Raw genomic sequence first — 27,823 nt, 5'->3', positions numbered from 1 at the left:
GATGAGGGCTTTATGAAAGCCAAGTACATGAAGACAAGTTTACTTAATTGCTCCTATGGACATTGACATTCAAATGTTTCAAAACATTCTACAAGGCTGGTAAAGCAAGAATACCCACAACTAATCTGGGAGATCTGTGACATGTAAACAAAGAAGACCTATACTTAACACAACCCTATCATCTTAGGCTCTAATTCCCAATAAAGCTACATTGGCTTCTCTCTGATCTTTGCACTCCCTGGAACACCGTAACTTTACACTCAGTTTGTGCACTGGAAAGCATTCATATTGCTGCATTGTGAAAGCACTGAAATGGCAGCATGGCTTGATGGTGGCACATTTGGAGTGCAGGAATAGTGTCCAGTCTGAGACAAAAAAGTCTGCACAAAATAAGAAAAGGCTAGTACGTCTCAGATCAAGACCAAGTACTTATTAGTGCAGGAAAATAGTGTATTATAAACCTGAAATTCTCCAAAATATTAACACTAGCTCTCGTATTGTCAAAATACCCTTTAGAATGGAAGACACTGATTAGCTAAGAAGGCAGGCAAAAGTCCAATAGCTATTGAAGAGCCATGTGTGATTTACAGTACCTCTGGTGATAGTTTCAGAACAGCATAAGGTGCAAACTTTTCCGAGAGATTTATGGGCAATGGTCAAGAGGCACAATACAAGGAGACAATAAGCATTAACAAGAATTGTTGCAGAATGGTTGGTAACAGGTGGGCCTTTATAGTCTGCAAGACTTTTACGCAAACAATATTCCTCTACAAAAAAAATTCTAGGTGACATAGCAAACCTTAAATGGTTGTGGTACCATTTCAATCAGCTGTTAAGATTTATGTTAAACCCAGGTATTTCCACTCCAGCAATCTGGAACCTAATAGCGGTAGAGCACATCTTTGTTAACCTCTCTCCATTCTCTAAAGCCATAGCTTCTTCAGTTTATAAAGTTCTAATAAACATAGAATATGGCAATCTTTTGCTGTGGGAGATGGACCTAGAGGTGCCAATACCAAATGAAATATGGGTGGCTTTGTTGTCCAACAGACCATTAAAATTAGTTTCTGCAAAAATCAGGGAATCCTCATTAAAACGTCTGCATAGGTGGCACTATACACCACTGAGGCTATCCCAAATATCTACAGAAGTCAATCCTAATTGTTGGAGAGGGTGTGCTTTCAAAGATACATATTTCCATATGTGGTGGTTCTGTGACATCATCAAAGCTTTCTGGAGTGCTGTTCTCAAAGAAAGAAGCTTGATATATAACAAACAATTGAAATGTCTCCTGCATTAGCACTACTTGGCCTTAAGATGCCACATGCTCAAGATTACCCTAATGATTATCTCTTAGGCTTCTGCTGCCCATATGGAGATGACTGCATATTGGAAAACTGATGTGGGGCTGAACATTGATGCTTGGGTACAAGTGTATGGTCAATAGCATTGGCTGAGAAACTATCGTGTCAGGTCAGAGCAGCAAAGGGCAAACACAATCTCTATTCCTTTAATCACATATACAGTGGTGCCCCGCTAGACGAATGCCTCGCTAGACGAAAAACTCGCTAGACGAACGGCATTCGTCTAGCGGAAGCTGCCCCGCAAGACGAAAAAGTCTATGGGGCTGCTTCGCAAGACGAATTTTTTTTTTTTTTAGCGTGAAAACCTCTGTGCTCCATTGCCGCTTCGCTAGACAAATAATTCACTCTACGAAAAAACTCGTAGTAAGTGTTTGTAGCTACCAATTAGTTTCCGGGCCCAATTCAAAGTGCTGGTTTTGACCTACAAAGCCTTAAACAGCTCAAGACTGCAATACCTCAAGGACCGCTTCTTTCCCTATGAACCAACTGAGATCATCCTCTGAGGCCATCCTTCATATGCCTCGTCCTCAAGAGGTCCAGAGGGTGGCAATATGAGAACGGGCCTTCTCTGCAGTGGCTCCGTCTGTGGAATGCTCTCCATAGGAAAGTTCGCCTGGCGCCTTCATTATAAACCTTTAGGAGCCAGGCACAAACGTTCCTTTTTAACCAAGCCTTTGGGTGATTTGATTGACATCCTAAGCCATTTTAAAATGCAGTGTTTGGTTGGGTCTCCCCAGCCACTCTGGGCGGCTTCCAACAGAATATTAAAATACAATAGTCTATTAAACATTAAAAGCTTCCCTAAACAGGGCTGCCTTCAGATGTCTTCTAAAAGTCTGGTAGTTGTTTTTCTCTTTTGACATCTGGTGGGAGGGCATTCCACAGGGCGGGTGCCACTAATAATTTGTTGAATTCATAAATTGCTCAGACTGTGGCAGGAATCCACCCAACATGGGTCGGGAAATGTGGCATGATCTTTTGGGGTAATCAAATGACACTTAATTACATAGCATGACAAGCCTGCAATTTTATCAAGACAAGTTATCTGTTGTTTAGTGTTGTAACATTTTTTTCAAAATAAATGAAAACATTATTCACACCTGTCAGGGATAGAGGGATTGCTCGGGAGGAGTGGGGGGAGAGAAGAGATGAAACGGCAGAGGAGAGAAAAGATTGGGATTCAGCCAGTAAGGGGGAGGGGCTGAGATATCGAGAGCAATTACCTATAATTAGTACAGATACAGCAAATGTCTCAGGAAGAGGGAGAGATTTCTTTGAGCTATAAAGCTGTTTATTAAGCATTAAGATTTACAGAGTGTTGAAATCATGACTACTCCCTTTGCTATCAGTTTTCCGGACTGGAATCTTTCCGCGTGCGCCAGCAGAGGAATCCTCTCGTCCCCCTAATATGACGTCGACGCTTACGTCTCCCCCTCTGCTCCCCCCCTTGTCGGCTACTGACAGTATGTGAAGTCTCTCCCTCTTCCTGAGACGTTTGCTGATGAGGGCTGGGAGAGCTAGAGGTATCTGTACTAATTATAGGTAATTGCTCTTGATAACACCCCCCCCCAAAAAAAATTGTTGCGAAATACTCTCTACTGTAGGGATGGGTAACCTCAGGCTAGCAACCAAATGTGGCATTCCATGCCCCTGCCCCTAAGGACTCTTCCCAGGCTACACCTGCTCCTCGGCCCTAGCCCCTCCCTTAATGGACCTGCTTAGCACCTTCCATGAGTATTGTTGCATGGCCTACAATGTGTCCTTGAATTCTGATTGTTTCTTGCTAGCCTGAATGGAGGAAGGATATGGGTGTGTGCATGCATGTAGAAACTAGCCTATTGTACAAAGAAAAAATTCACACTGTGTTCTGCCAATTGCCTAAAAGCAAATGAGGGCTGACAAAAGTTGCACACCCCTGCTCTACAGGGATGGGATCATCTCTCAAGCAGTGTGCATCTTTATGCATCAGCTTTAAGTCTTTAAGATGAGTGGTAGAATTGGGGTGTTTCTTCTATGAAAGTACCAAGCCTCTTGGGAGACTACAGATGTAGAAAACTGCGCTCAAGTCAGCAAGCAAGGACCAACAGCTAAGAAATGTTTATATAAAACCCTTTGAAATACTGCATCTGTGCTGCAGCACCTCTCTTCCCTGAAAGCAGTGGCCAATGTTCTTTTGGATAGACTTTGATTCAAAGACCTACTTCTAGAACTTTTACCTGAGAGCTTCACTGGATAGCACCATGTTATAATGGAAACATAGATCACAGCAAGCTATCAGAAAAAAAATCCAGGTAATCCACATAGTTTGCAGCCATTTGCCCTTGCAGCCACCTGAAAAGTTGTGATACCACACATTAAAGAGTTGTGCATGAGGGCTCTCAAAATCCACAACCACAAAAACCAAGTTCAGTAACTGGAATAAAATAAGCAAGTGGGATTATCTACACCTGGTGTTCCCAAACTGTGTGATATGAAAGCATCATTCTGGTAGTCTGCTTTGTGTTTGTGGATTTGTGACTGAAGATGGGGGTGGACACATCCAGTGCAATAAATATTCGTATTAATTGTGATTTGTATTTTTATTGCTTTTAAGTTCAAATACAGTGTCAATGGGAATGTGTGTGCTGATCACACTTAAGTGGGAAAACACCTCTATATAAGAAACAAAAGAAGCAATACAAATATAATTAAAAATATAGCATCTAGCACAGTGCATTACAATTGCTACAATAGGCAGAAATAATCATTAAGTGGTTCAGCAAGACCCCAGCAATTTTTAAGTGGTTTGGGGTGGGGGGTTTGGGAACCACTGATGTACACAGCTATGTATATTATGGACCCAAATAGTTTCTATCAGATGGCTGATACTCTGGAAAAGTTAGCCACTACTGAAAGGAATGCAGGAGACTGCATCTGGTACATTGGTGGGAATTGGATGGAAGTAAACCACTGGGCAGACTGCACTGTACCAATGCACTGCAAAGAATTCATGAAGGCCAAAGAAGCATTTTTCCACACATCAAATTAGATGCATCTGGAATATTTTAAACTTCTCTTGCAGTGAAGTACAGTTCCTTCCTTTGAGTCAGCTAGGTTGCTCTCTGCATTACAGTGATTTCTAATGTTTCTTGCATCCTCCCTGTGGAAGACACTGAATACTTGGCTTTATCTTATCAATGGCCAAGGATCAATACATCTGCAGACATCAAACTAGATAATAGCTTGATCCAGTGTTACTGGAATTAGGCGATCCACAAAAAATACAAAGACAAATCCACATTGTTTCCCATGACCAGACCTAGGAACAAATGCAGGATTACCATCCATTCCAACTGGTTGCAGCAGAGAGAAGGAAAGCAAAGCTATTCAGTCTGCTCTACTGAAAAACCCGCTGCCTTTGGTTCTTCTGCCACCTAGTCTGCCACCTAGCAGTAGCAGTTCTCTCAAACTACTTGAATTATCTTCATCCCAGCTGGCCATGATAACAACTGTAGCTTGATTCATGAGTTTGCTTTCTCCCTACATACCCTTTTCCTTTTGTGTGATGTCTTTGAATTGTAAGCTTGAGGGCAAGAAATATCTTTTTAAAAAATCTGTAAACTGGTATAGTAGCACTTTCAGCTTAAGAACAAGAAGTAATAGTTTAAATAAATATATAAATGAATACACAAAGCAGAACATCTGATCTTTATTAAACAAAAAACCATCAAGAGTACATCTTGCATGTCTACTCCGCCTCCACCGTCCAATTCTAATCGCAAAAGAAGTGCACTCCAAGACAAACAGGTTTCATATTTATCCTCATCTCTCCTCATCCAGGCCCGGCTCATTGGCAGATGTGTTCTTCCCAAAGGAATGCCTTTGCCATTTTGTATGAACACATTGAACACTTCTGAGTCCCAAGTGATAAATGCAGCCGTGTAAATAAATTATCTCAATGAGAAGGCAATTATCTCAGGAGACAGAACTTTAGTCAGTAATCTTGCTGTTGAGAGTGAGCTGAAGTCTGAAAGGATGTCCAGAAGCAGCAACAAGCCAGAATATTTCCTACTCACCTTTGATAGGGATGCATTGAAGCTGATTTGATATTGGTTTTTATGCCACTGGGCATTTTACCTGGAGAGAGGAAAGCAGCCGGGCTTAGCAATGTGTTAAGGAGAACAGACTACATTTTAGGAGCAATGAACATATAAGTGGGAACATTCTCCCCACTCCTTCCCTGGGATTCATGTCAGAATCTTCTTTGCATACACTTTCTAGGTGAGGTATAGCCTCTCTCACTGTTTATTTTCTTTCACTTCTGCATTCCCTCCCCATATTCACCATGTGTAAATCTGTCAGACTTGTTTTGATGGATAAAAACATAAGAAGAGCCCTGCTGGATCAGACCAAAGGCTAATCTAGTCCAGTATCCTGTTTCCCAAAGTGGCCAAACATCTACTTCTTGAGAAGCCCAAAGGAGAAAATAAGCTAAACAGTCTTCTCTTGCTGCTGTTCCCTAGCAACTGGAATGCAGTAGGAACTGGTACAGTAACCAATGGTAGCCTTGCACAATGCAAATTCCTCTGCAATAGCATGCTCCTTTTAAGAGTTCAGATTCTTTGAAAATAATTATATGTATATAGGTTATCATACCTGTCCCCTTGTCTCCCCACACAGTGTGTGTAATGTAAGGGGACAATACCTATCTTGTCCAGGCCTCCCAAATGGCTGTACTTCTCTGTAACCTATATGTTTATACAAATATATGCATTTAAATTCCCCCAGGCACTGATTCCTCTTGTCTCAGCATAGCTCCCCAACCCCCGCACCCGTACATTCCACTTCCTCTCCTTTTGCATTTGAGACTTTCCAATATGACTGAATGCTTTTATTCACCTGGCTGTCCTGCTTGTGTCATCTGCACTCCTCCAAGCATGGACTGTGGCTGGCTTGATGCTCCAGACATTTGTACCTGCTGCATAGCAGAAGCACCTGCTATGATGGGGTTGGCACCCGGCTGACCAGACTGTACAGGCCCTGATACACCGGGTGGGCGTCTGTTTGACAGACCCTTTCCAAAGGCCACAGCTGCAACAAGCGCGTTGGTATCAGCAGGGTTGAATGTCTGCTTATTCTGCCGTAAACCTGCACCATGAAGGAAAATTTATAGGGCACATGAAGCCATCAAGTTACCTGAGGTGTTCAATCATTTTCTTGACCACAGTCTTAATACCATTATGCTAATCTTGGCTGCTGTTATTCTACTATTTCTGTTTCTAGGACTACTGGACTGTGCACCCCCTTTAACACCTCTACTGTCCCTCCTGCTTCTCCAGTGCCATACCTCCACTCTCAGACTCTCGGTCTTCTTTGTTGATTTTCTCCAATAAGTTCGAGCACATTTTGTTTAAGCTTTGGATCTGTTTCTGCAATGATAAGATTTGCACAGTAAAACCTTTAATAAGACTGCTCAATTAAAAAAAAAAACCTATTTGAGTATTTTACATAAAATGGTATAAAAGATTTATTTAAAATATAGATAAAATCAACTTTTAAAGGTGCACTTAATAAAATTATCAAAAATATAGATAAAATCCGCAGAATTTTGACTTTCAACAAAACCTCCCGTTATATTCTGGTGGAGAAGCTGGTAAAATGTGGGCTAGATGATGTTATTGCTAGGTGGATTTGTAGCTGGTTGATTGACCAAACCCAAAGAGTGCTAATTGTTCTTCATTTTGGGGGGGGGCACTGACCAGTGACGAGTATATTGACGAGCTGGAGCATGTAGTCGAGGGTGAGCCTTATGAGGAACAGGAGGGAGTTGAGTATGTTTAGCATGAGAAAGAGCAAACAGAGAGGTGATGTGATAGCTATCTTTAAATATCTGAAAGGCTGTCACATGGAAGATGGAACAAACTTGTCTCCTGCAGAGAGTAGAACCCAAGCCAATAGATTCAAGTTACAAGAAAGGAGATTCTGACAAAAAATTAGGAAGAACTTTCTGATAGAGCTGTTAAGCAGTGGAAAAGACTACCTCAGAAAGTGGTGGTCTCTCCTTCATTATAACAAGAGGTTGGACTGCCTTCTGTCAGGGCTTCTTTAAGCTGTGAGTCCTGCACTGTAGGGGGTTCCAGTAAGTGAACTTTTGGGATCACTTTCAACTCTGATGCAGAATATTAAATGTGAGAACATGGTGGTAGAGTGAGGTGCAAAAGACCACAGGATTCCTACATATAAATATTCAGCAAGAGATATTTAACAACAAAAACCTAGGAGTTGAGTATACTTAAGCAGATGAAACCCTTACCAGTGCCGCATCGGTACCAATGCGAGCAGCGTCTGTGCTCAGCTGCTTCTCTTGCTCCTCTACTTCAGGATCAGGCTTGGTTCTCAGGTGATCAGGCACAACCTCATGGCTAAACACTGGCACTCGGCCTTCTGTCTGCCGCTGAAACATCCAGACCATCAGTGATCAAAGTCATACTTTGCAGCAAAGCTATAGAATACGAAGTTGGCCCCACAGACCTGATGTAGTTTACAGAGACCCAGAGTTACTTTTCTGTGTTGGCATCTTTACCATCAGCTAGCAGCTGAGTACCTTTGTAGCTCCTTCTGACTATCTATGAAGGAAGAGTCTAAAATTGGGACTGTATCACCAGCCAACAGGAGCCAGAACAGACTGCCATGTATACCCTTTATATTTTATCTCTCTGTGGATTTGAACTGTAAGCTGCCTTGGTGGTTATATTTTCTGAAAAGCAGGGTAAAAATAAAATGAATGTGTATTCTGTGAGAAACTTCAAACTTTCACATTTATGCGCTGCGTAACACTAGTTTGTGGAGAACTGATTGAGCGACATTGTTTAAGACATGACCTAAGAATGTCAAACTCAACCCTCTGGAATCCAGGGGTTGTATTCAATGTAGAGCTAAAGAGAATGTTCTGTCAGCACAAGGATTTCTCTTTGCGCAACAGAAGGTTCTCAATTTCTCCTCCCACCCCCACCAGTTCTGGGGGCAGCATGGGTGAGGAGAAGAGCAAATGTCCCATTGTGGCAATTTAGTTGCCCCGTAAGCTAGGGTGTGACATATTTCCTTTCTAGGCTGCAGAGGCATGACACCCATGTGTTTGGTGTATGGTATACACCAAGTCCTAGCTAAAAGATTCTTCCAGTAGCAAGATTGGCAAGGTATTAGGCTGTGACAGGAGTCAGCAAAGGGACGAGATAAAAGTCAACATAGAATAAAGGAACTGAGGCTCAATTTGTTACACCCTTTTCTCATTGGTTTCTGGCTTAGTCAACATATGCAGCAAAGTGAAGTGGTGTAATGAAGTGTACCACTTCAGCCTACAGGTAGGAGATGCTATTTTTAAAATTTCCCCAAATAAAAAACTGGAACATGAGCAATCTAGTCCAATCCACTACGTGCTCTGCCATTTTTAATACAGTCATACCTCGTGTTGCGTTCGCTGCGGGTTGCGAACGGTCCAGGTTACGAACGTGCCGAACTCGGAAGTACCAGAACGGGTTACTTCCGGATTCGGCGGGTCGCGCATGCGCAGACGTGTCAAATGACGTCACACGCATGCGCGCCGAATCGCAACCCGTGCGTGCACAGAAGCAGCACTGCGGGTTGCGGATTGCTCAGGATGCGAACGGGGCTCCAGAATGGATCCCGTTCGCATCTAGAGGTACCACTGTACTTAAGTATTTAAGTTGCTACTATTCTCGTTTAACCAATCTGTCACTCAACTTTTTCACCTGCACTGGAGCCAAGAAATAACTTGTAGCTATAAAATAGATTGTAATAATCAGCCAAATCCTTACCATGATCTCCTCATCACGATCTGGAGACAGCACTAGTGGAATTATGACCTGATTGCGTAGAAGTGGAGTCTTCTCATGTTTTAGCACTTTATTCAGGGTATTCAGCTGACCTGAGAGCAGAGCGAAGCTGTCTAACACTGAGGGCCTGAGGCAGAGATGGGAAGATGAAAAGGACATGAGGGACACATAGAGCGCACCCCTACCTCTGGCTGTGGGAAGTTCAAATCTTCACTGTTGAATTATTTTATTACATTTATATACTGCCTTTTTCCCAAGGAGCTCGAAGTGGCATTCATGGTTCCCACCCCCACCAACCCCATTTTGTCTTCAAAATAAATCTGTGAGGTAGTTTAGTGAGCTTCATGGAACAGAACAAATTACTGAAGATTCCGAAAAATAAAAAAGACCAATTGAACACACCAATAGCGATACAGTGGTACCCCGCTAGACGAATGCCTCGCTAGACGAAAAACTCGCTAGACGAAAGCATTCGTCTAGCGGGAGGCTGCCCCGCAAGACGAAAAAGTCTATGGGGCTGCCTCGCAAGACGAAAAAATTTCGTCTTTTTTTTTTTTCGTTTTGCGGAGCGCGGCTCCCATTGCCGCTCCGCAAGACGAAAACCCCGCTAGACGAAAATTTTCGCGGGACGAATTATTTTCGTCTAGCGGGGCACCACTGTAATGGAAGTACAATCAGCAATAAAACAATTAAAGATAGGTAAAGCGCCAGGACCGGATGGACTCACTATGAAATACTACAAAAAACTGTGAACAGAGGCTTCCTGTTTTCTTTCAGCCTTGAAAGAAAATATGATGAAAATGATGTACAGATGGTATTTAACTCCGGTTAAACTGGCTAAAATGTATCGTAATTCTGATAATAAGTGCTGGAAATGTAAAGAGAAAGAAGGGACCTTCTACCACATGTGGTGGAGCTGCCCTTCTGGGGAAAAAATTATAAGAAAGTGTTGAAAAACACATCTACTAAAAAACCAGAGCCCTTTTTGCTTGGGATAGTGGGTCAGGAAATTCCCAGGAAAGATATTACTTTTTTTTCTGTATGCCACGACAGCTGCCAGAATTTTATTGGCCAAGAATTGGAAGACACAAGAGATACCAACAATAGATGAATGGCAAATGAAGGTTATGGACTTTATGGAGCTCGCTGAAATGACTGGGAGACTACGTGACCAGAAGGAGGAGACGGTGGAAGAAATTTAAATTATATCTTAAAAAATAAGAAGTGTGCATGCACACAAAAGCTCATACCAAGAACAAACTTAGTTGGTCTCTAAGGTGCTACTGGAAGGAATTTTTTATTTTATTTTGTTTTAAAAAATAATGTAATATAGAGTAATTTGATACATTAGAAAGGAAATTTAAGGCTAATAGCATAAAATTAGGATTTCGAGTCAAGAAATAAGATAAAGTGTAAGAAATAATGGGGAAATGAGAAAGATGCTTATACAATCAATGATGTTTAATAAATTTGGTCAATAAACTGCTAAAGATGTATTACAGAACAAGGAAATTTAGCAGAAAGGGAACGAAGGAAGTCACCATACAATGTTAATAGAAGATGGAATATACAAAAAATAATTTTTCCCTTTTTATGTTTTTTAGTTTTTGTGGTAGTGTTGTTTGATTTTTATGCCGAATATTGGTATTCTGTTTTTTGTACTAGTGTTTTTATTGTAGTTTGTATGTTTTATAAAATGATTAAAAAAGATTTGAAAAAATAAATTTTGAGATATTTTGTAATGAGTATAATTAGAATTAAAAAACATTTAAGATGCTATGATATAAAGGTTAATTTTGAAAGCCATGAGGGGGGAGGGAAGGAAGTCGATAGGCGCTAGAGAGGCACAGAGGTAAAGTAGATAATAATATGGTTATATATCGCTAAATAGAAAACTAATATATATACATGTGTGTTTCCAAGTTCAAAAAAGAAAGAGATGCTACAATGACTGCCCCCACCAATAACCACGAGTAGCCACACAACTTTCTTCCCCGCCTCTTACCAGGTAAGTCGGTCATATTCATTTTCCAGCTTGTAAATGAAACCGACTAAGGAATTCTTCAGGTCAGCCACTTGACTGATGAGAGCCTCAAGAGATAGTTCAAGCTGCTTCTCCTCTCTCTGGAAAGGATAAGAGTAATAACCAATTTTCCAATAAATGAGTGTTTAGTTTACAGGGCTACTTTTGGCTTTCATGTAATATCATGTAGTTTAAACCCTTTCTATCTATCCCATCACCCAGCTTCCCTTGTTTTCATAACAGTGCTTGAGACGCATGACAGCTCAGTAATTTTTTGCATGTTGAAGGCCTCTAATTTGAACCAAAGGCACAACCCTACACTAGGAAAGGTGGGGAACCCTATAAATCAGGAATGGCAAGAACCTGACCTACCCTACACACTTTGATTTGTGCAGCTCTCCTCCTTTCAACCATCTGATACAGCTATTAATGATCATATACCAGAGCAATTATAGGTTATAGTAAATAATAATCAGTGCAAGATTACCTCCCCAGATAAGCTTTCAAAGATAGTTCATGAGTGCAAACAAGCTTATTGGGAATGCTTACTGAGTTTGGCCAAACTGTGGGAGGCAGTGAAAGATAGGCGTGCTTGGCGTGCTCTGGTCCATGGTGTCACGAAGAGTCGGACACGACTGAACGACTGAACAACAACAACATTGATATACTTGCACCAAGTATGATGTAGCAAGAGTGTTTGCATCCACCAGCAAGGAACAATGCAAAAGCCGGGGTTTGAATAGCACCCAAAGGGAACCCTGAAAGGAGGAAGTGTGGCCAATATTTAAGAGTAGCTTCCATTAAAGAGTGAATACAACCTCAAGGCAGAGATCCAGAAATTCATCAGCTCCTTGCCCCATGCAAGTCTATTATGTTCATGCACATATCTTTAAGCCCATAGGGTTAAAACAGAGGCACCCAAAAAGAAGGAGCAAACACAGGTGAAGTACAAGGAAGGTCATGCACCAAGCACCATGTCCTAAACCTCTGGACTCAGCTGAATCAGAATATCATCATAGCTATCTAGCACGACTTCAGTCTAGCAAGTTTTCTTTTAATACTCTTCACTCTTGCCATGCATTTGTCAAATGCTTTGTCAGAGCCAATAATCTTTCTATCTATATATATATAAAGGTTCCCATTGCGTGCGTGTGTGACACCACCTTGCTCCGTAACCATTGGACCAAATCTCATCAAATTAGGACAAAGCGTAACTTGACCATCAAGGAAGGAGCATGCTATTGCAGGTAGCTCTATAATGAGATTGATGTTGATCAGAAGGTGCTGTGGGTGGTATCCAAATTTGCCTTTGACACAGCAAGTATTCAGGATTGAGGGAACCAAAGCAAGCTATGACATAATCATCATTTTACTGTTATGGTTTACAAAAAGACACCCTTTCTAGAATATCAGTTCAGATATTCTGGTTTATTAAATCCAGCAGATTAAACTAGATTTATTATTAGCTCAGAAGAATTATGATTACAAAAGACAGATGGGTACAATAAGCCATCATAAGTCTTCTGAGCTAGTACTGTATTATAGGAACGGTGCCTTTTTGTAAACCATTAACAGTTAATGATGATCTTTAATCCAGAGAAGGAAAACTTTCCAATGTGAACTGAACATTAACTATGCAATTACATCTGTTTGGATATATAGAACTAAAACTTGTTCTGTAGTGGGGACAGCTCTTTACGGTCCTTGGCGTTAGTTATGAACTGTATGATTTTTTAACTGCATATTTTTACCTGGAGCAGCCAACTGACATGCTTTTGTCTTATTCACATCTGCAGATGATTATTAAATGTAGCAGAGGGCGGCTAATTAGTTGGGTCCAGAGTGTGGTTAAATGGGGGTGGTCCCTGCCAGCCACTGAGTAAGGCAGTGGTGCAACTGCTCCTAAAGAAACCGGCTCTGGGCCCTTTTGATTAGAACAACCAGTATTGACCAGTTGCAAATACAGTACTACCTTTTTTAAGAGAAGCTGGTGAAGAGGGCCATGGTGGGGCAGCTGAAAGCATTCCTAGAGGGCAGATCCATTCCAACATGGATTCAGGCCTGGCCACAGAACTGAGTCGGCCTTGGTCACCTTGATCTCTGCAGAATGGGACGGGGGAGTGAAACTTTGCTCCTGCTTCTTGATCCTTATTTCCAGTGCTATTTAATAATTTACATGAAGCTGTTGGAAGCAGTCACTATGAGTTTCTGGGATAGTGCTATCAATATGTTGATGACACTAAGCTCTTAGTCTTCATAAAATCTGAATCAGTTCCATAAAATCTGAATCAGTAGAGACTGTGCGGTATTTGGGTCGCTGGCTGGACACAGTGGAGAAATAGATAAGGAAAAACAGGGAGAGCTTGAATCCTGGCCAGATGGATGAACTGTGAGTGAGTAGTTCCCAAGTCCAAAAAATTGATCAGTTGTCTACCCTGGATGGGGTTGCGCTGCCCCTGAAGAAGCAGGTTTGCAGTTTGGGTGTGTTTTCGGATCTAGCTCTGTCACTGGAGTCTCAGGTAGCCTCAGTGGTTAGAAGTGCTTTGTACCAACAGCCATTGGTTCAACAGCTACAACTGTTCCCAGAAAGCCTGGCTAGAGTAGTTCATGCATTCAAGAATGCATTACTGCAATAAGCTCTCTGTGGGGCTTCTATTGTGCTTGATCAGGAGGCTGCAGTTAGTGCAGAATGCTGCAGCACAACTGCTGCCAAGAGTATGGCCTTGTCAGTATAGAACACTTGTGCTCAGAGATCTGTAAAGGTAAAGGTACCCCTGACCATTAGGTCCAGTCGCGGACGACTCTGGGGTTGAAGTGCTCATCTCGCTTTACTGGCTGAGCAATGGCAAAGAGGACCTTCTTTACCGTCTCTATTGCATCCACAGAAAACAGCAGCAGGAGACTCTTTCAGGTGGTTTGCAATCTAATGGAACCACCTCCACCATTGGGGCCTAGTGAGGACCCCAAGATCTCCTGCATCAGATGTCAAGGAAATAAACAACTATCTGACTTTTAGAAAACATCTGAAGGCAACCCTGTATCAGGAAAAAATTTATGTGTAATGTTTTACCATTTTTAATGTGCTGTAAGCCACCCAGAGTGGCTGTGGAAACACAGCCAGATGGGCAGGGTATAAATAATAAAATTATTATTATTACTACTACTTTGATTAATAGGTAGGCTCTGGGACCCAGGGAACATTTAACATTTATTGATCTCCTTACCATGATTAAGAGATCTCCATTCCCTTTTGGTTCTTATTCTTCTCTGTCTCTCTCCCTATACCCTATGAATTCCCCCTTTCCACTGCTAACTATTGATCTATCTATACCAGGGTTCACACTAAAGGTAAAGGGACCCCTGACCATCAGGTCCAGTCGTGTCCGACTCTGGGGTTGCGGCGCTCATCTCGCTCTATAGGCCGAGGGAGCCGGCGTTTGTCCGCAGACAGCTTCCGGGTCATGTGGCCAGCATGACTAAGCCGCTTCTGGCAAACCAGGGCAGCGCACGGAAACGCCATTTACCTTCCCGCTGGAGCGGTCCCTATTTATCTACTTGCACTTTGATGTGCTTTCGAACTGCTAGGTGGGCAGGAGCTGGGACCGAGCAACGGGAGCTCACCCCGTGGCAGGGATTCGAACCGCCGACCTTCTGATCAGCAAGCCCTAGGCTCTGTGGTTTAACCCACAGCGCCACCTGGGTCCTCGGGTTCACACTAACCATGGTTATATCAGGAAAGTTGGGCTATAAATGCAAGGCATAAAATAATTTTAAGAAGAATTAATGAGTTAGGACATGTAGCTAATTATGAGGAAAATCTCTGCTCCTACAGGAGGCTAAGATACACCGACATATTTTACATTATGGCTGAACCATAATTAGCTTTTAAAAATGCCATTGACAAGCCACTCTAAATCCACCCAAGAGTCCTAGTGCATCTCCGAATACCACTCCACCAGCTTAGCACCCCAATCCTTAGCACATTTTAATGGAACTTTCATGTTAAAGTGTTGCTATCTGAAGCTTAAGTTGGCAGACAGTCTGTTAGGGAAAGACGAATCAGGTGTAAAAGATAGCAAAGGCTCCAAAACTTTTTTAAAATTTGCACAGAAGAGAATTTCAACTTTTCCCAACCTCTTCATAATACGCAGCATCCACTTTACTTCTTCTGCTGTTAAGAATTCATCTATACATGTATGCTTTTGCTTTTCAAGGCAACAACGTATTCACAAAAGACTTGCATGCAACTTATTGCACATGTATTAAGTTATAAAATGCAAGAACCCTATTCTCCTTTGCAGCTGCTTTCCCCAGAGGAGGGGTGGGACCTCGGGCACCGCGACCATATGTAGCCTTCCAACCTACCCTTGGGTCACACCCCCTCAGCAGCCCTGCCCCCATGCCCTCCTGGCCGCGACGAGTTAATGAACTCCGAATAATGCTCCTTGCTTGCCTGGATAGAGGACACACGAGGTGCGTGTGCACACACCCGACTTTCGCCCGGCTAGCACGCAGCTTCTAGTACACACAAAGTTAAGAATCACACATGTAATAAACAAAAATCTGGCCCTTTTCCCCTTTATGGGTACAGAAGAGCCCTTGTAGAGTCCTCCATCGGTAGGAGAATACAAAAGGGAACCGGGCCCTTGGGCTAAAAAGGGCTTGTTGCGCCTGCCCAATCTCTGCAGAGGAGCATTCTCACTATTATTATTGTGAAAAAAGCATTTGTGCCCCCGCTCTTCAGCCCCAAAGGTAATACATTAAAAGAAGCCAGTTCCTACCCGCAGGCTTACAAAATGGGGTAAAAAAGAAACCAAGGGAAAGGGGGCAGGGAGGGAAGAGGAAAACAAGGTTCCTCGTAAACTAAGGGAGGGAGAGGCTCCTCAGCCCCGCCCTAGACTACTGGGCTAGAATTAGCCAGTTCCCAAGAAAGATGCGGTCCCAAAAGGCCCCCACGCCGCCGACCCACTAACCCCGCCCGCTTATTTCACCTGCATAGCGACGGAGACTGGAGACCGCGATATAAAGAAAGCCTCCCGCGGACAACGGCTTATTCACACGAGCGCTGCTTCCTCTTCCGGTTTGGTGCGTCACGAGGTCGGAGGTCACGGAGTTGGAAAGTGCTGGCCATGGCGGCCTCCGAGAGATCCGAAGCAGAGGTAGCGCGTCTCGCTTTCCTGTGCGCGCGGGGCTGGGGAGCGCGGGGCCGGGCCGTGTGCAGCGGCACGCGCTTGCTTGTGAGAAAGCTCCAGCTTCCTAGGCAGGGCTGCGAGCTGCGAAGGGGGCGAGAGGCTTTGCGGGGGTGCAAAGGGAAGTCCCTGCCTCGGGGCTCTGTGTATGTGTGTCGGTGGAGTGAGCGCGTGGATGCAAGGGGGCGCATTGCATTGCGTACAGATACGGGGCACAGCCCTATAACGACTCACTGCCACTCCTAGATCTTGTTTACTATGTGTTTATTTTGTATTTATTTTGCTCTTGCAGCCCACCCTTCACCAAACGGTCCCCAGGGCAGTTTACAAACATGCCGTGAATTAAACAAGTCGCAGCTTATGTTGCAGTTACAAAAGCAAAACTGTCGAACAGCCTATGTTTTTTTGTTTTTTGTTTTTTAAACAAAGTAACACAGAAAAACAACAACATGGTACAGTAGTGTTGGATAAGTGTCTGGCTGTATATTGCACCTAACCTGAAAGAGATTTCATGAGAACACTGTATTCAGTCAAAAGCTCATCCATGGTTTGCCCAACAGTTTTGCAGTCAAGGGTGCCACAAGCAGGGGGTCCCTTTGCTATGGAGAGGTGCCTTTAGAACAACAACGGTGCCAAACGCTTCTGGCAGAGGGAATGTTTAGATGTAGGGAGATGTGCTGGACTCTGCATGCCCACTGTTGTTACTGCATCACCTACCCACACACAGGCCTGGTACTTCCCTTTTTGGTACTAATAGTGCACATGTGGTAGCATGTTTAAGTCGACAAGCTACTACTCCCCTCATCTACAGATCAGCCTTATGGATGCTTGCTCAGAATTAAGGCCTAATAGGCAAATAGAGCATACGTCTAAGGGTAGCAGCCTTAATTTGCCATTAAGGGAAAAGCAGGCTTTTTGAGTAAGAATAACTGACCATTTCTAGCTCTTCCTATCTCTAACAGTGACCAGGTATTCCAAGGAAAATTGATATTAATGTAAGAAATATAAAGTAGGCAATATTATATATTCATTGGATCACCTTCTGTTGGCTGTAAAAGTATGAAACCTTTCTAGTTCCAAAAAACACTCATGCTGTAATCCTATGTGTTTTGTCCTCTGTAATGCATTTCTACATAAACAACAAACTAAGTTTGGCAAAGCAAACTTTATTCTTGTAGAGGCCTGAGAGCCTGCACAGAGTAGTAACAAACTTTTCCAGCCAGGCCACACCTGAGTCAGCTCTCCAGGCCTCCTGGGTCATAGCTGTTTCTCTTAAAGGGCCCACATGCCAGATACTTACAGTATATGATAATGCATTTGTTACACTTTGCACACAAATTTAAGAGTAAATTCTATTGAAGTAGTTAGAGTTTTTAGTGTTAAAGAGAAATAAATATTTTATAACATTGTACACTGAACATACCACACAGACTTCAATACTAATTCCAGTGATAACATACTCTTAACCAGCTGTTGAGAAAAAGAGAAATAATAAAGCAATTCCTGCCGCGGAAGGCCTGTCAGACGCTCGGCTTGCAAAAGACTGTTCAAAAACCGGAGTCACTTCCGGGTTTCAATTGTACGGGAGCCAAAACATTTGAGAATTAGGCTGTTCAAAAACCAAGGTATGACTGTATACTCATGGCACACAGCTTTGTTTCTTCATAACATTTGGATTCAGAATGGCTGTTCAAGCCCTGAAGCAGTGGTGGGCTGAATGAGGGCCAATAAACTGAGTTTGAATCCTGGAAAGATGGAAGCTCTGTGGGTAGGTCACATTGCCAATTGCCTGTTCTGAAGGTGTAAGTAAGTAGCATGGGGATACTCTATATATAGGAGGCGCAAGTGACTTCTATGGTTAGGAGTTCCTTTCGTTGGCTTCATTTGTATGCTAGATACAGCCGTATCTGAATCAGGTTAGCTTGGCTATTGTAGTCCATGCATTGGCAACCTCACCACTGCAATGCACTTAGTGTGGTACTGACTTTCTGCTTGGTCCAGAAGTTTCAGGTAATGCAGAATGCAGCTACTACAATCTGGGGTGATTCCCACCTTTCATGAGGAGGTCTCATAAAGTGTCCCTTGTCTGTTTGCAGAACAGCCACTGTCTCTTAAAGTAGTGCATGTGAGTGTCCCAATAATTTCTTAATTTACGAGTAACCTTATTTTCCTCTTTCCTCCCTGCCCCTTTTTCCTAGTATGTTGTGGTTTTTCCAGTTAGTAAGCCTGCAGGTAGGGACAGTCTTGTTTTAATGGATTGTATGTAAGTCACTTGTTTTAATGGATTGTATGTAAGTCACTCTGGGAGCCTTTTGGCGGAAGATCAGGAGTACAAATGCTCTTAATAATAATAATAATAATTAATAATAATGCTCTTCTGCAGAGATTTGGCAGGAATCTTTACTGCTAACTCTGGAACATCTCTTGAAGACCTTTTTGTGCTGACAGGCCCATTCAGCTGTTTAATATTCACTACCCCGAAGCCGTGGCATAGCGTGGATTGCCAGTGCCCAGGGCCACATGGAAGGGCAGGGTGGGTGTCTGCATCACCCAGGAAATCACAGCCACATAGATAAGAAAATGAGAGATCACTTCCTGGTTCGCATGGAGAAGCCGTTTTCAACAGAGCCCAGTGATGGAAGCACGTAGCTGTATTGAGGCAGCACCAGGTGTTGAAATTTTGTCTCCCTAACAATTTTGGACCCGGAGCAACTGCCCCCAAGATTTGCCAGTCATTGTAATGATTATTTTGTGTTGCTTTGTGCTATTTTATGTTTTATTGTATTTGTATGTACTGATGTACACTGCCTTGATATTTTATGAGTGGGTGATGTATGTTTTTAAAGATAAAATATAAAATAATAATAAATAAAATATACCATTTTTTTGTACATCTTGCTCTTTGGGCTCATGCAGCATCTTAATGCAATTGTTGAGTGATATAATGTTTGCCATCCTGTTCTGGCTGTATAATGACAAAGAACAATTTGAGACAACAGATGAGTTTCTTATGAAATAATCAAGATGTGAGATTACAGTTCTTTTTTGTTACTTGCAGGTAGAGGAGGCCGGGCAGGTTTTTCTCTTAATGAAAAAGGATTATCGCATTTCACGCAATGTGCGCCTGGCTTGGTTTCTCAGTCGTCTGCATCAGGTCATCTGGGCAGTGCCTGAATCTGAACTGGTAAGCAAGCTCCACATAAAGTTTACTTCTGAACGATGACGTCTTAGGCCAGTCAAAGTAGGAAAGCTTTGGACTGATGAGCGTCTAGGAAGGAAGATGCATCTATAGCCGAGCTTTACGCTTTGGTTGTGTCCTGCTTTGGTTGTGTCCTGCCTCCATTTCCCCCCTTTTTTTCTTTTTTGAAGGTGCATTCAGATAATGAGTTGGATATTCTCAGCATACTTCCAAATAGCTGGCAACCTGACGAGCCTGTTCAACCCAGGCCATATCTCCTAGTGCCTTCTACACAAGTCACTTTCCTTGCGCGCCAGTACCGTTTTGTGATTGAATTGGATTTGAGCCCTTCTACAGGGATTGTGGTAAGTATACTAGTTCTCATCCTGTGTTCCCTGAGTGTTTCTGTCATCCTTTTTCCTCTTCCTTGCCCTAGAAGTGCTTCTTCATCAAAGCTTGTCTTGTCAGCGATAGCACATCTTTGTCTTGGAGAAGAGTCTCCCAGGCTCTATTTTCCTATCTTGATGGAAAACAGAAAACTCCTCATACAGGAGTTTTGTCTGCTGGGTATCGACTTATTCCCAGTAGAGAGAATAATATTCATATATTCATATATTCACTTATATAAGTGTCTCCAGAATATTACTGTCAGGCTTCTCTTGCCTTTGATGTTGCTCATGAGAAACGACCAGCTCCAGTGGTGAGCTAAAAAGCTGTTTATTTTTCATTAAGATTTACAGAGTGTTGAAATCATGACTGCTCAATTACTTTCAGTTTCCCGGACTGCTATCTCCCCCCGCGCGCCAACAGAGCCAACTTCTCGGCCCTCTAATATGACGTCGATGCCTCCGCCTCCCCCTCTGCTCACCCACTTGTCTGCTACCGGCAGTGTGTGAAATCTCTCCCTCTTCCAGAGACGTTTCTTGGTGGGGGCTGGTAGAGGGAGATGAATCTGTAGAGATTATAGGCAACTGCTCTCGATATCCCAACAGCTCCCTTTTACTGGCTGAATCGCTCTCTTTTCTCTCCTCCGCAGTTTCCCCCTTTCTCTCCCCCCGCTCCTCCTGAGCAATCCCTCTTTCCCTGACAATTACATATGGAATGCTCCTATTATTATTTATTGAATTCATATACTGCCCTATACCCGGGGATCTCAGGGTGATTCACAGGTATAAAACCACAAAATACATAATAAAAATAAAAAACAACAACCCAATAGCCCTCCCCCCCCCCAATTTTTTTTAAAAAAGGGCATAGGATGTAAATCAGATCAACCAAAGGCCTGGCTAAAAAGGAACATTTTTGCCTGGTGCCTAAAGTTGTATAACGAAGGCACCAGGCAAACTTCCCTGGGGAGAGCATTCCACAGATGGAAAGCCACTGCAGAGAAGGCCCGATCTCATGTTGCCACCCTCTTGAGGAGAAGGCACACAAAGGAAGGCCTCAAGATGATCTCAGGGTCCTGGTAAATTCATATGAAAAGAGGTGGTCCTTGAGGTATTGCGGTCCTGAGCCCTTTAAAGCTTTATAGGTCAAAACCAGAACTTTGAATTGGGCCCTGAAGCTAATTGGTAGCCTGTGCAGTCGGACTAGGATCGGTGTGATATGCTCAAACCATCTTGCTCCGGTGAGCAACCTGGCCGCTGAGTTCTGCACTAGCTGAAGTTTCCGAACCGTCTTCAGAGGCAGCCCTATGTATAACGCATTGCAGTAATCTAACCTTGAGGTTACCAGAGCATAGACAGCAGTGGTTAGGCTATCCTTGTCCAGATAGGGGCGCAGCTGGGCCACCAGCCAAAGCTGATGGAAGGCACTCTGGGCTACTGAGGCCACCTGAGCCTCGAGTGACAGCAAAGGATCCAGGAGTACCTCAAGCTACAAACCTGCTCCTTCAGAGCAAGTGTAACCACATGAAGAGCAGGCGATCTCCCAGCCATCTGATCTAGGGAACCACCCACTAACAGTGCCTCAGTCTTATCTGGATTGAGCTTCAGTTTCTTGGCTCTCATCCAGTCCATTATTGAGACAAGGCTGGTCAAGCACTTCCACTGCCTCACCTGCAAATGTAAAGGAGAAATATAGCTGGGCTGGGTGTCATCAGCATACTGTTGACAATGTACTCAGAACTTCCAGATAACCCCACCCAGTGGTTTCATGTAGACGTTAAACAACATGGGGGATAGGATTGAACCCTGCAGAACCCCACATTGAAGGTTCCATGGGGATGAAAAGCATTCCCAAGTAACACCCTCTGGGAATGACCATCCTTGTAGGACTGGAACCACTGCAAAGCGGTGCCACCCACCCCCATTTCAGAGAGTTGCTGCAGAAAAATACCATGGTTGATGGTATCAAAAGCCAGTGAGAGGTTGAGAACAGTTAACAGGGACATGTTTCCATTGTCTCTCTCTTGAAAGAGGTCATCATACAGGGCGACCAAAGCAGTTTTTGTGCCAAAACCAAGCCTAAACTCCAGTTGAAATGAATCCAGAAAATCGGTTTCTTCCAAAAGTGCCTGGAAGTGCTCCAGAACCTTGCCCAGGAAAGGGAGATTAGTAACTGTAGTTAGTTAGCTAGAGACTCCTGTCTCTCGCACAACTTCAGTAGAAGCTGGATACTATGTCATTTTTCTTCTTCAGGATGACTCTACAGGGGAGATAATTTTCGATGAAGTGTTCTATGCCCTGTCCCGGTGTTTAGTGGGGTTGTTAAAGCCTTTTCGAATCCCAGGCTCTGACATTATCTACCAACCTGAGATCTTCATCACCATCCAAGTATATTCTTCCATCATCGGTCTGCAGACACACCAGGTAGTGATTATGTCTTGTGTTTCGCTGTTAACATGAGAGACTGCTGATAATGAGAGGTTTCATTACATATGTAAACAATTTACAGTAACATTTGAACCAGACTCTCCTGTGACATAAATTAGGTAACACACTAGGGTGGAAGAGTGTCAGGAGCTCTAGGCAAGTGTCCCACTGTTAGCAAACCTTTTGTAATTAAGTCATCATGTTATGTAAATGAGATGGATTTGCTAAGGATTAGATTAGTTCAGTGTCTTCTCATTTAATCCCACGCCCATTCCACTGCAAAATCTGTTTTCATTGTCACGTTATGTCCTGCGGCATGGGAAAGGCTGTTCTTTCTACAAAGGTGCATTTCTGCAGCAAACAGACAAAAATCCCATTGTTGATCAACTTTACCTGTGTTGAGCAGTGCATTCATATTGAATTAGTGGTACCGAAGTTACAGATTGGTTAACTCTTTATCCTATACCATGGACATTTTTTAAAAAAAGTCAAAATTAGCAATGCTTTTATGAACCCTGTATATGCTATGCAAATTGAACAGGATCACATGTTTTGTCTTGTTGCATAGCCTTTTAAATTTATTTCTTATTCATTTTCTTTCCCACCTTTCCTCAAAGGGAGCTCAAGGTGGTGGCACACATGGTTTCCCCCTTCCCCATTTTCTTCTCACAACAACCCAATGAAGTAGGTTCAACTAAGAGACAGTGGCTGAAGCAAGGTCACTCAGTGAGCTTCATGACATGAGAGGGGATTTGAACCCTGGTCTCCCAGGTCCTAGTCCAACACACTAACCACTACAACCTGTTCTGCTTCTGCCAGTCATAAGGGGCATAAGGAGTTACTCAGGTAATTGGAGTGTTGTCCCCTAACCACTAGAGATCCTTTGTAGCCTCTCCTTTACATACTGAGATCTCCCAGAATGGCCCACACATTTTCAAGCTTATTTTTCACAGCTATAAAGTTGGGGGGAAACCTGCCTTTTAAAATGAATATGGAGATTTTCAAGTTGCTGAATTCTGTGCACACAATTGAATTGTGAATTGCCGTGTGCACAATCACAAAGCTTGAATATGCTTAACTCTGGTTATTGTGAGGTGCTGAGTGTAGTATTGGACTTTGCCTCTCCTACTCCTGGCTACTCAATTGTATCTGAATTTATTAATGCAGTGCAGCTTATAAACATTAAATCATGGGCATATTTGATCTAATACCCCTAATGCATTTGTAACCTTAAAGACTAAAAATTCTTTCAAAGGAAAAGTTAATAATATATTAACAAAAATTTTTTTTAAAAAAGGATGGGGTGAAAGCACACCTGTTTGATGTGGAAATCCAGAAGACAGAATAGAGATTCAATTGCATATCCAGTGCTCAGATGATAATTCCTGCAGCTCTTTGTGTGTGTTTGTAAGCCTGGAGCAGAAGCTCGGTTCCAGAATCTATGCCTTTTAGGATGATACTCAGCTGTTTTGGTGGGATCGCAAGCCCTGCTCCTAGAAGCACAAGAAGACAATGGAATCCCTTACCTAAGCTGTTTCATCAAGTGCTGCAATGAGATGCAGAGCATCCAATAGTTAGGAGAAACGGGTATTACTGTAAGGGGCCAACATTTGCCCTTGTTCTAGGTTTTTGGGTCTTGTAGGTTTGTATAGACGGGATGCGGTGGCGCTGTGGTCTAAACCACAGAGCCTAGGGCTTGCTGATCAGAAGGTTGGTGGTTTGAATCCCCGCAACGGGGTGAGCTCCCGTTGCTCGGTCCCATCTCCTGCCAACCTAGCAGTTTGAAAGCACGTCAAAGTGCAAGTAGATAAATAGGTACCGCTCCAGCGGGAAGGTAAACGGTGTTTCCGTGTGCTGCTCTGGTTCGCCAGAAGCGGCTTAGTCATGCTGGCCACATGACCTGGAAGCTGTACACCGGCTTCCTCAGCCAGTAAAGCGAGATGAGCGCCGCAACCCCAGAGTCGTCTGCGACTGGACCTAATGGTTAGGGGTCCCTTTACCTTTTCAGGTTTGTATAGAAGAGGGGGAGGGGCTTTGTGATGTTGGAGAATAATGAAGAGCAAGGAGGGGTTTCTCTCAACCTTCTAAAAAAGGGCAAGGTTCAAGAAGTTAAAAGGTAAAAACATCCCAGAATGCCCATGTGATATATTTGATGTTGATTCCTGGTTTATCAGGAAACTTGAAGTAAACACACAATGCTCTGCTTATGCAAATTCCTGATTCCCTAACTCAATTTGCAGTGCAGGGGCATCCAGAAGGTGGTGGGGAGCCTGATTTCTGAGAGAATGATAGAATCTTTGATTAACAGTTCCCACCTACTCGACCTCTGTACGTATAGCTAGTTCTTACCAGTTTCTGCCTTGTTGCAACCCAAAGTCATGCAGTTTGATTTTTAAACTCGTGTCACGAAACAAGAGTAAGGGTCAAAGAGGGAGTGATCCCAGCATACTACACTGGTCTTGCCAACTTCTCAGACTGTCTGTGAATCAAAAGTCAAAACAAAATAATAAATAAATAAATTCCTTCCAGTAGCACCTTAGAGACCAACTAAGTTTGTTCAACTAAGTTTGTTCTTGGTATGAGATTTCGTGTGCATAATAATAATAAGAATAGTGCTCTTTTAAAATATTCCTTGAGGTTGTTAACATACCTAGTGCTTAATTCTCATGGCATAGAATGGCATGGTGCAAAGTAGCAAAGTGAGAAACTGCAAAAATGTGGAAGTCTTCAACGAGCAAAAGAAGGTCTTCTGTTTCATTTCCCATATTTGTCACCTGGTAACTCTGTTGAAACACCAAAATGAACCATGGGAAAATTTAAGTTGTAAAATCTACATGCTATTTTGATATTCTGAAACATGATGAACCCAATTTCTAAGGCAGCCAGGCAGAGGAAAGAAGTTGAAACACAATGGCTTGTTTGAAGACGGGGATATTTGAATGAAAATTGATGTTCATTTTCAGGACATAGCCATGCATTTCAAGTTCAGACATCAGTTTGACTCCCATGGCTTTTTTAAGGAGAGGGAAGAGAGGCGCAAAATATACATCTTCATCATTCCGCCTTTCTCCTTGTGTTCAGGCATGAGGGCCCTTGCTTGTGTATCTAAAGCAGTAGCAGTAGCATCTGCACACAAGCAGATTTGAGGAAAACTCAATACTTGCAGAAGTACAAAAAACCTTTCAGAACCCCCCCACACACACACACACAAGGCAGACCTCCCAAGGAGCCTGAGCACTCAACATGCTTAGATGCCAGGGAATGTGGATTGACTGGGTTGGAGATATGGAAAAAGGAAAATAGGTGGCAGGGGAAATTAAAAAGAGCATCCTGGAATACAGTGTGACTGACTTGCTGGAACACTGAACAAGAACATTCCACTCTGCAAAGTTTCATGGCAGGTCCCACCTGCAGTGTTACATTTAAAGGAACAATTCTTGAAAACTGATTTGTTAGCATAATATACAATGTTGTAGATAGTTTTATCTCAATGCATTTTGAGCTGGAAATGATCTCCAGGAGATAAAATTTACTGATTTGTCCTGGGTAACCTAGTCGAAATTTGCCTATATGCCACAGTACACAGCAGCTTTTGTAGGACGCTTTTATCTCAAAATTTTTCGCATTTCTGGCTCAAAACATCATTTGAAAAATTTGTAGAATTTGTAGAATTTCACCTTACAAAAACAAAAACCAACAACTGCTTGCTGGTGAATTGTTGCAGTCCACTGTTCAGGTTTTGGTGGTGTTGCACTATGCAGCAGAGTACTTTTAATTGGAACAAATAAGGATTTCCATTGTCTCTGATCCAGGTACTGTTCCAGGGTTGTCTGTTGGATGAGACCAAAACAGAGACCTTCCTGCAGCAGGTTTATACACGGCTGTGCACCTTTGAAAACAAAGTGGCTGAGATGCTCCAGCAGCAGTATGAGCCCAAAACTCAGGTGAGAAGACTACTTTCTGCTGCTTTGAATGAGTGGGAGTTTTTGCATTATTTGCTCATCCAGTCTGTGATGCCACCCATCCCAAGAGTAGCCAGCATGGTACACTCTGGATGTATGCCATTGGCTGTGCTGGCTTGGACTTGCATAAATGGTGAAATACCTGAACCAGTTATTTCCATAGAGAGAGTGGGTTGTTGTTTCTTCTTCTTTTCATTTTTTAAGGAAAATGGCCTTTGTGTAGGATTCTTGTGCAGCCTTGCAGATAGGTATTACTTATTTGTTTGTTGTATTTACTAGCAGCTTTTCTGAGAATGATAAATGCATTATGTATTCGTCATTTATGACTAAGCGAGTAGCTGAAAAAGAAGGGTTACGAACTAACCTGCTTGCTAGTATACATGATGCAAATCTCACCTTAGCCATGAACTAACTAGGTGCCTTTTATACAGGCTGCCATCTTTCAGCCTATGTTATTGTGATAATAGAAGCTCAAGATGGTATTGTAAACTGCCCTGTAATCTTCAGAGGAAGGCCTGCGTAGAAATTTAATAAGCAGCAGCAACCACAACATATGTAAAATGGTTTAAACACATTAAAAAGTACTTTGTAAATGTTATGTAACAGTAACTCTCTTCCAGTTTACAACTGTTTCCCTGCTTGGTCACCTGTAGGTGATTATTGCATCCCCATAACCAACCAAATGACTGCCCTGCCCTGTATAAGCATAAAGTTTGGAGATACCTGGGCAAGTGGTGGCATCACCCTCACTTTCCCTTGCAGCTTAGGCATCATATTTTACATAATTGAATGTCATTGCAGCAAAAGTTTCTTCCTGTTATGAGCAAGACACATGCTAATCAGAGAGGCTCCATAGAAATGCTGACTAGATTCATAGCTGTCAACTTTTCCCTTTACTTGCGAGGAATCCTATTCTGAATAAGGGAATTTCCCTTAAAAAAGGGAAAAGTTGACAGTTATGCTAGATTACTGTGAGATCAAAGATAGAAGAGTTTTGTTGGCTGGAAGATAGGAAAGTTCTTCAAGCTCCTGTTGAGAATTAGAATGAGCCTGTTTGGAGAAGACTTTTGCTTGGCAGGCACAGCACTGCACCTGGAACAAATGATTTAGCTGCATGTGTGTGAAGAGGAATTAAAAAAGCAAGAAGGGATTTTTGATAAGATCCTGAGAGCAACCACAAATATTTGTTAAAGGTACCTTGAATGATCTCCATAAGCACATGACCTAACACTCGTCTCATTCTTCTGTGCTGCAGACAGATGCAATGCCTCCATCCACCCTCATTTTTTGAGCTGGCTTACAAATTGTTTTATACAGAGGTAGCTTCCCCTGTGGCTTCTGGAGCAATTGCTTTGAAAGCAGAGACAGCTTTTTTTAAGCACAGGATCAACGTACCGGTAACTGAAACTTATTAGGATGGGATGTAGAGTTTTCAGTGCTGTTAGCCTCAGGCAGAGGCTGT

The 27,823-nt window shown here is 42.8% G+C and overlaps 2 protein-coding genes across 6 annotated transcripts in view; one reads left to right on the top strand and one right to left on the bottom strand.

Moving 5' to 3' along the window:
* Window positions 1–5,030: 5,030 nt before the first annotated feature.
* Window positions 5,031–16,298, bottom strand: MED8 (mediator complex subunit 8). Of its 2 annotated transcripts, none has more exons than XM_033152402.1 (7): window positions 15,513–15,658; window positions 11,202–11,320; window positions 9,179–9,323; window positions 7,657–7,797; window positions 6,691–6,772; window positions 6,243–6,491; window positions 5,031–5,480 (listed from the first exon to the last, which is right to left on the bottom strand). In XM_033152402.1, exons 1-7 carry the CDS (start codon window positions 15,618–15,620, stop codon window positions 5,416–5,418), a joined length of 909 nt encoding a protein of 302 aa, XP_033008293.1. In that variant the 5' UTR covers window positions 15,621–15,658; the 3' UTR covers window positions 5,031–5,415. The 2 variants fall into 2 exon arrangements, with proteins under 2 accessions (XP_033008293.1, XP_033008294.1); XM_033152403.1 differs by lacking the exon at window positions 15,513–15,658 and adding an exon at window positions 16,211–16,298 and having other exon boundaries at window positions 5,037–5,480.
* SZT2 (SZT2 subunit of KICSTOR complex) overlaps window positions 16,288–27,823 on the top strand; it is an 82,654-nt gene continuing 71,118 nt past the window's right edge. For all 4 annotated transcript variants that reach the window (XM_033152371.1, XM_033152375.1, XM_033152372.1 and 1 more), the window contains exons 1-5: window positions 16,288–16,378; window positions 19,467–19,592; window positions 19,778–19,951; window positions 22,226–22,396; window positions 26,212–26,343. In XM_033152371.1, the coding sequence (XP_033008262.1) occupies window positions 16,349–16,378; window positions 19,467–19,592; window positions 19,778–19,951; window positions 22,226–22,396; window positions 26,212–26,343 (633 nt within the window). In that variant the 5' untranslated portion in view covers window positions 16,288–16,348. The remainder of the gene's footprint in view (window positions 16,379–19,466; window positions 19,593–19,777; window positions 19,952–22,225; window positions 22,397–26,211; window positions 26,344–27,823) is intronic.

This window comes from Lacerta agilis, chromosome 6 (assembly GCF_009819535.1).
Source record: "Lacerta agilis isolate rLacAgi1 chromosome 6, rLacAgi1.pri, whole genome shotgun sequence".
NCBI lineage: Eukaryota > Metazoa > Chordata > Lepidosauria > Squamata > Lacertidae > Lacerta > Lacerta agilis.
Note: the sequence above shows the minus strand (reverse complement) of the source record. Positions and strands in the feature narration are given on the sequence as shown.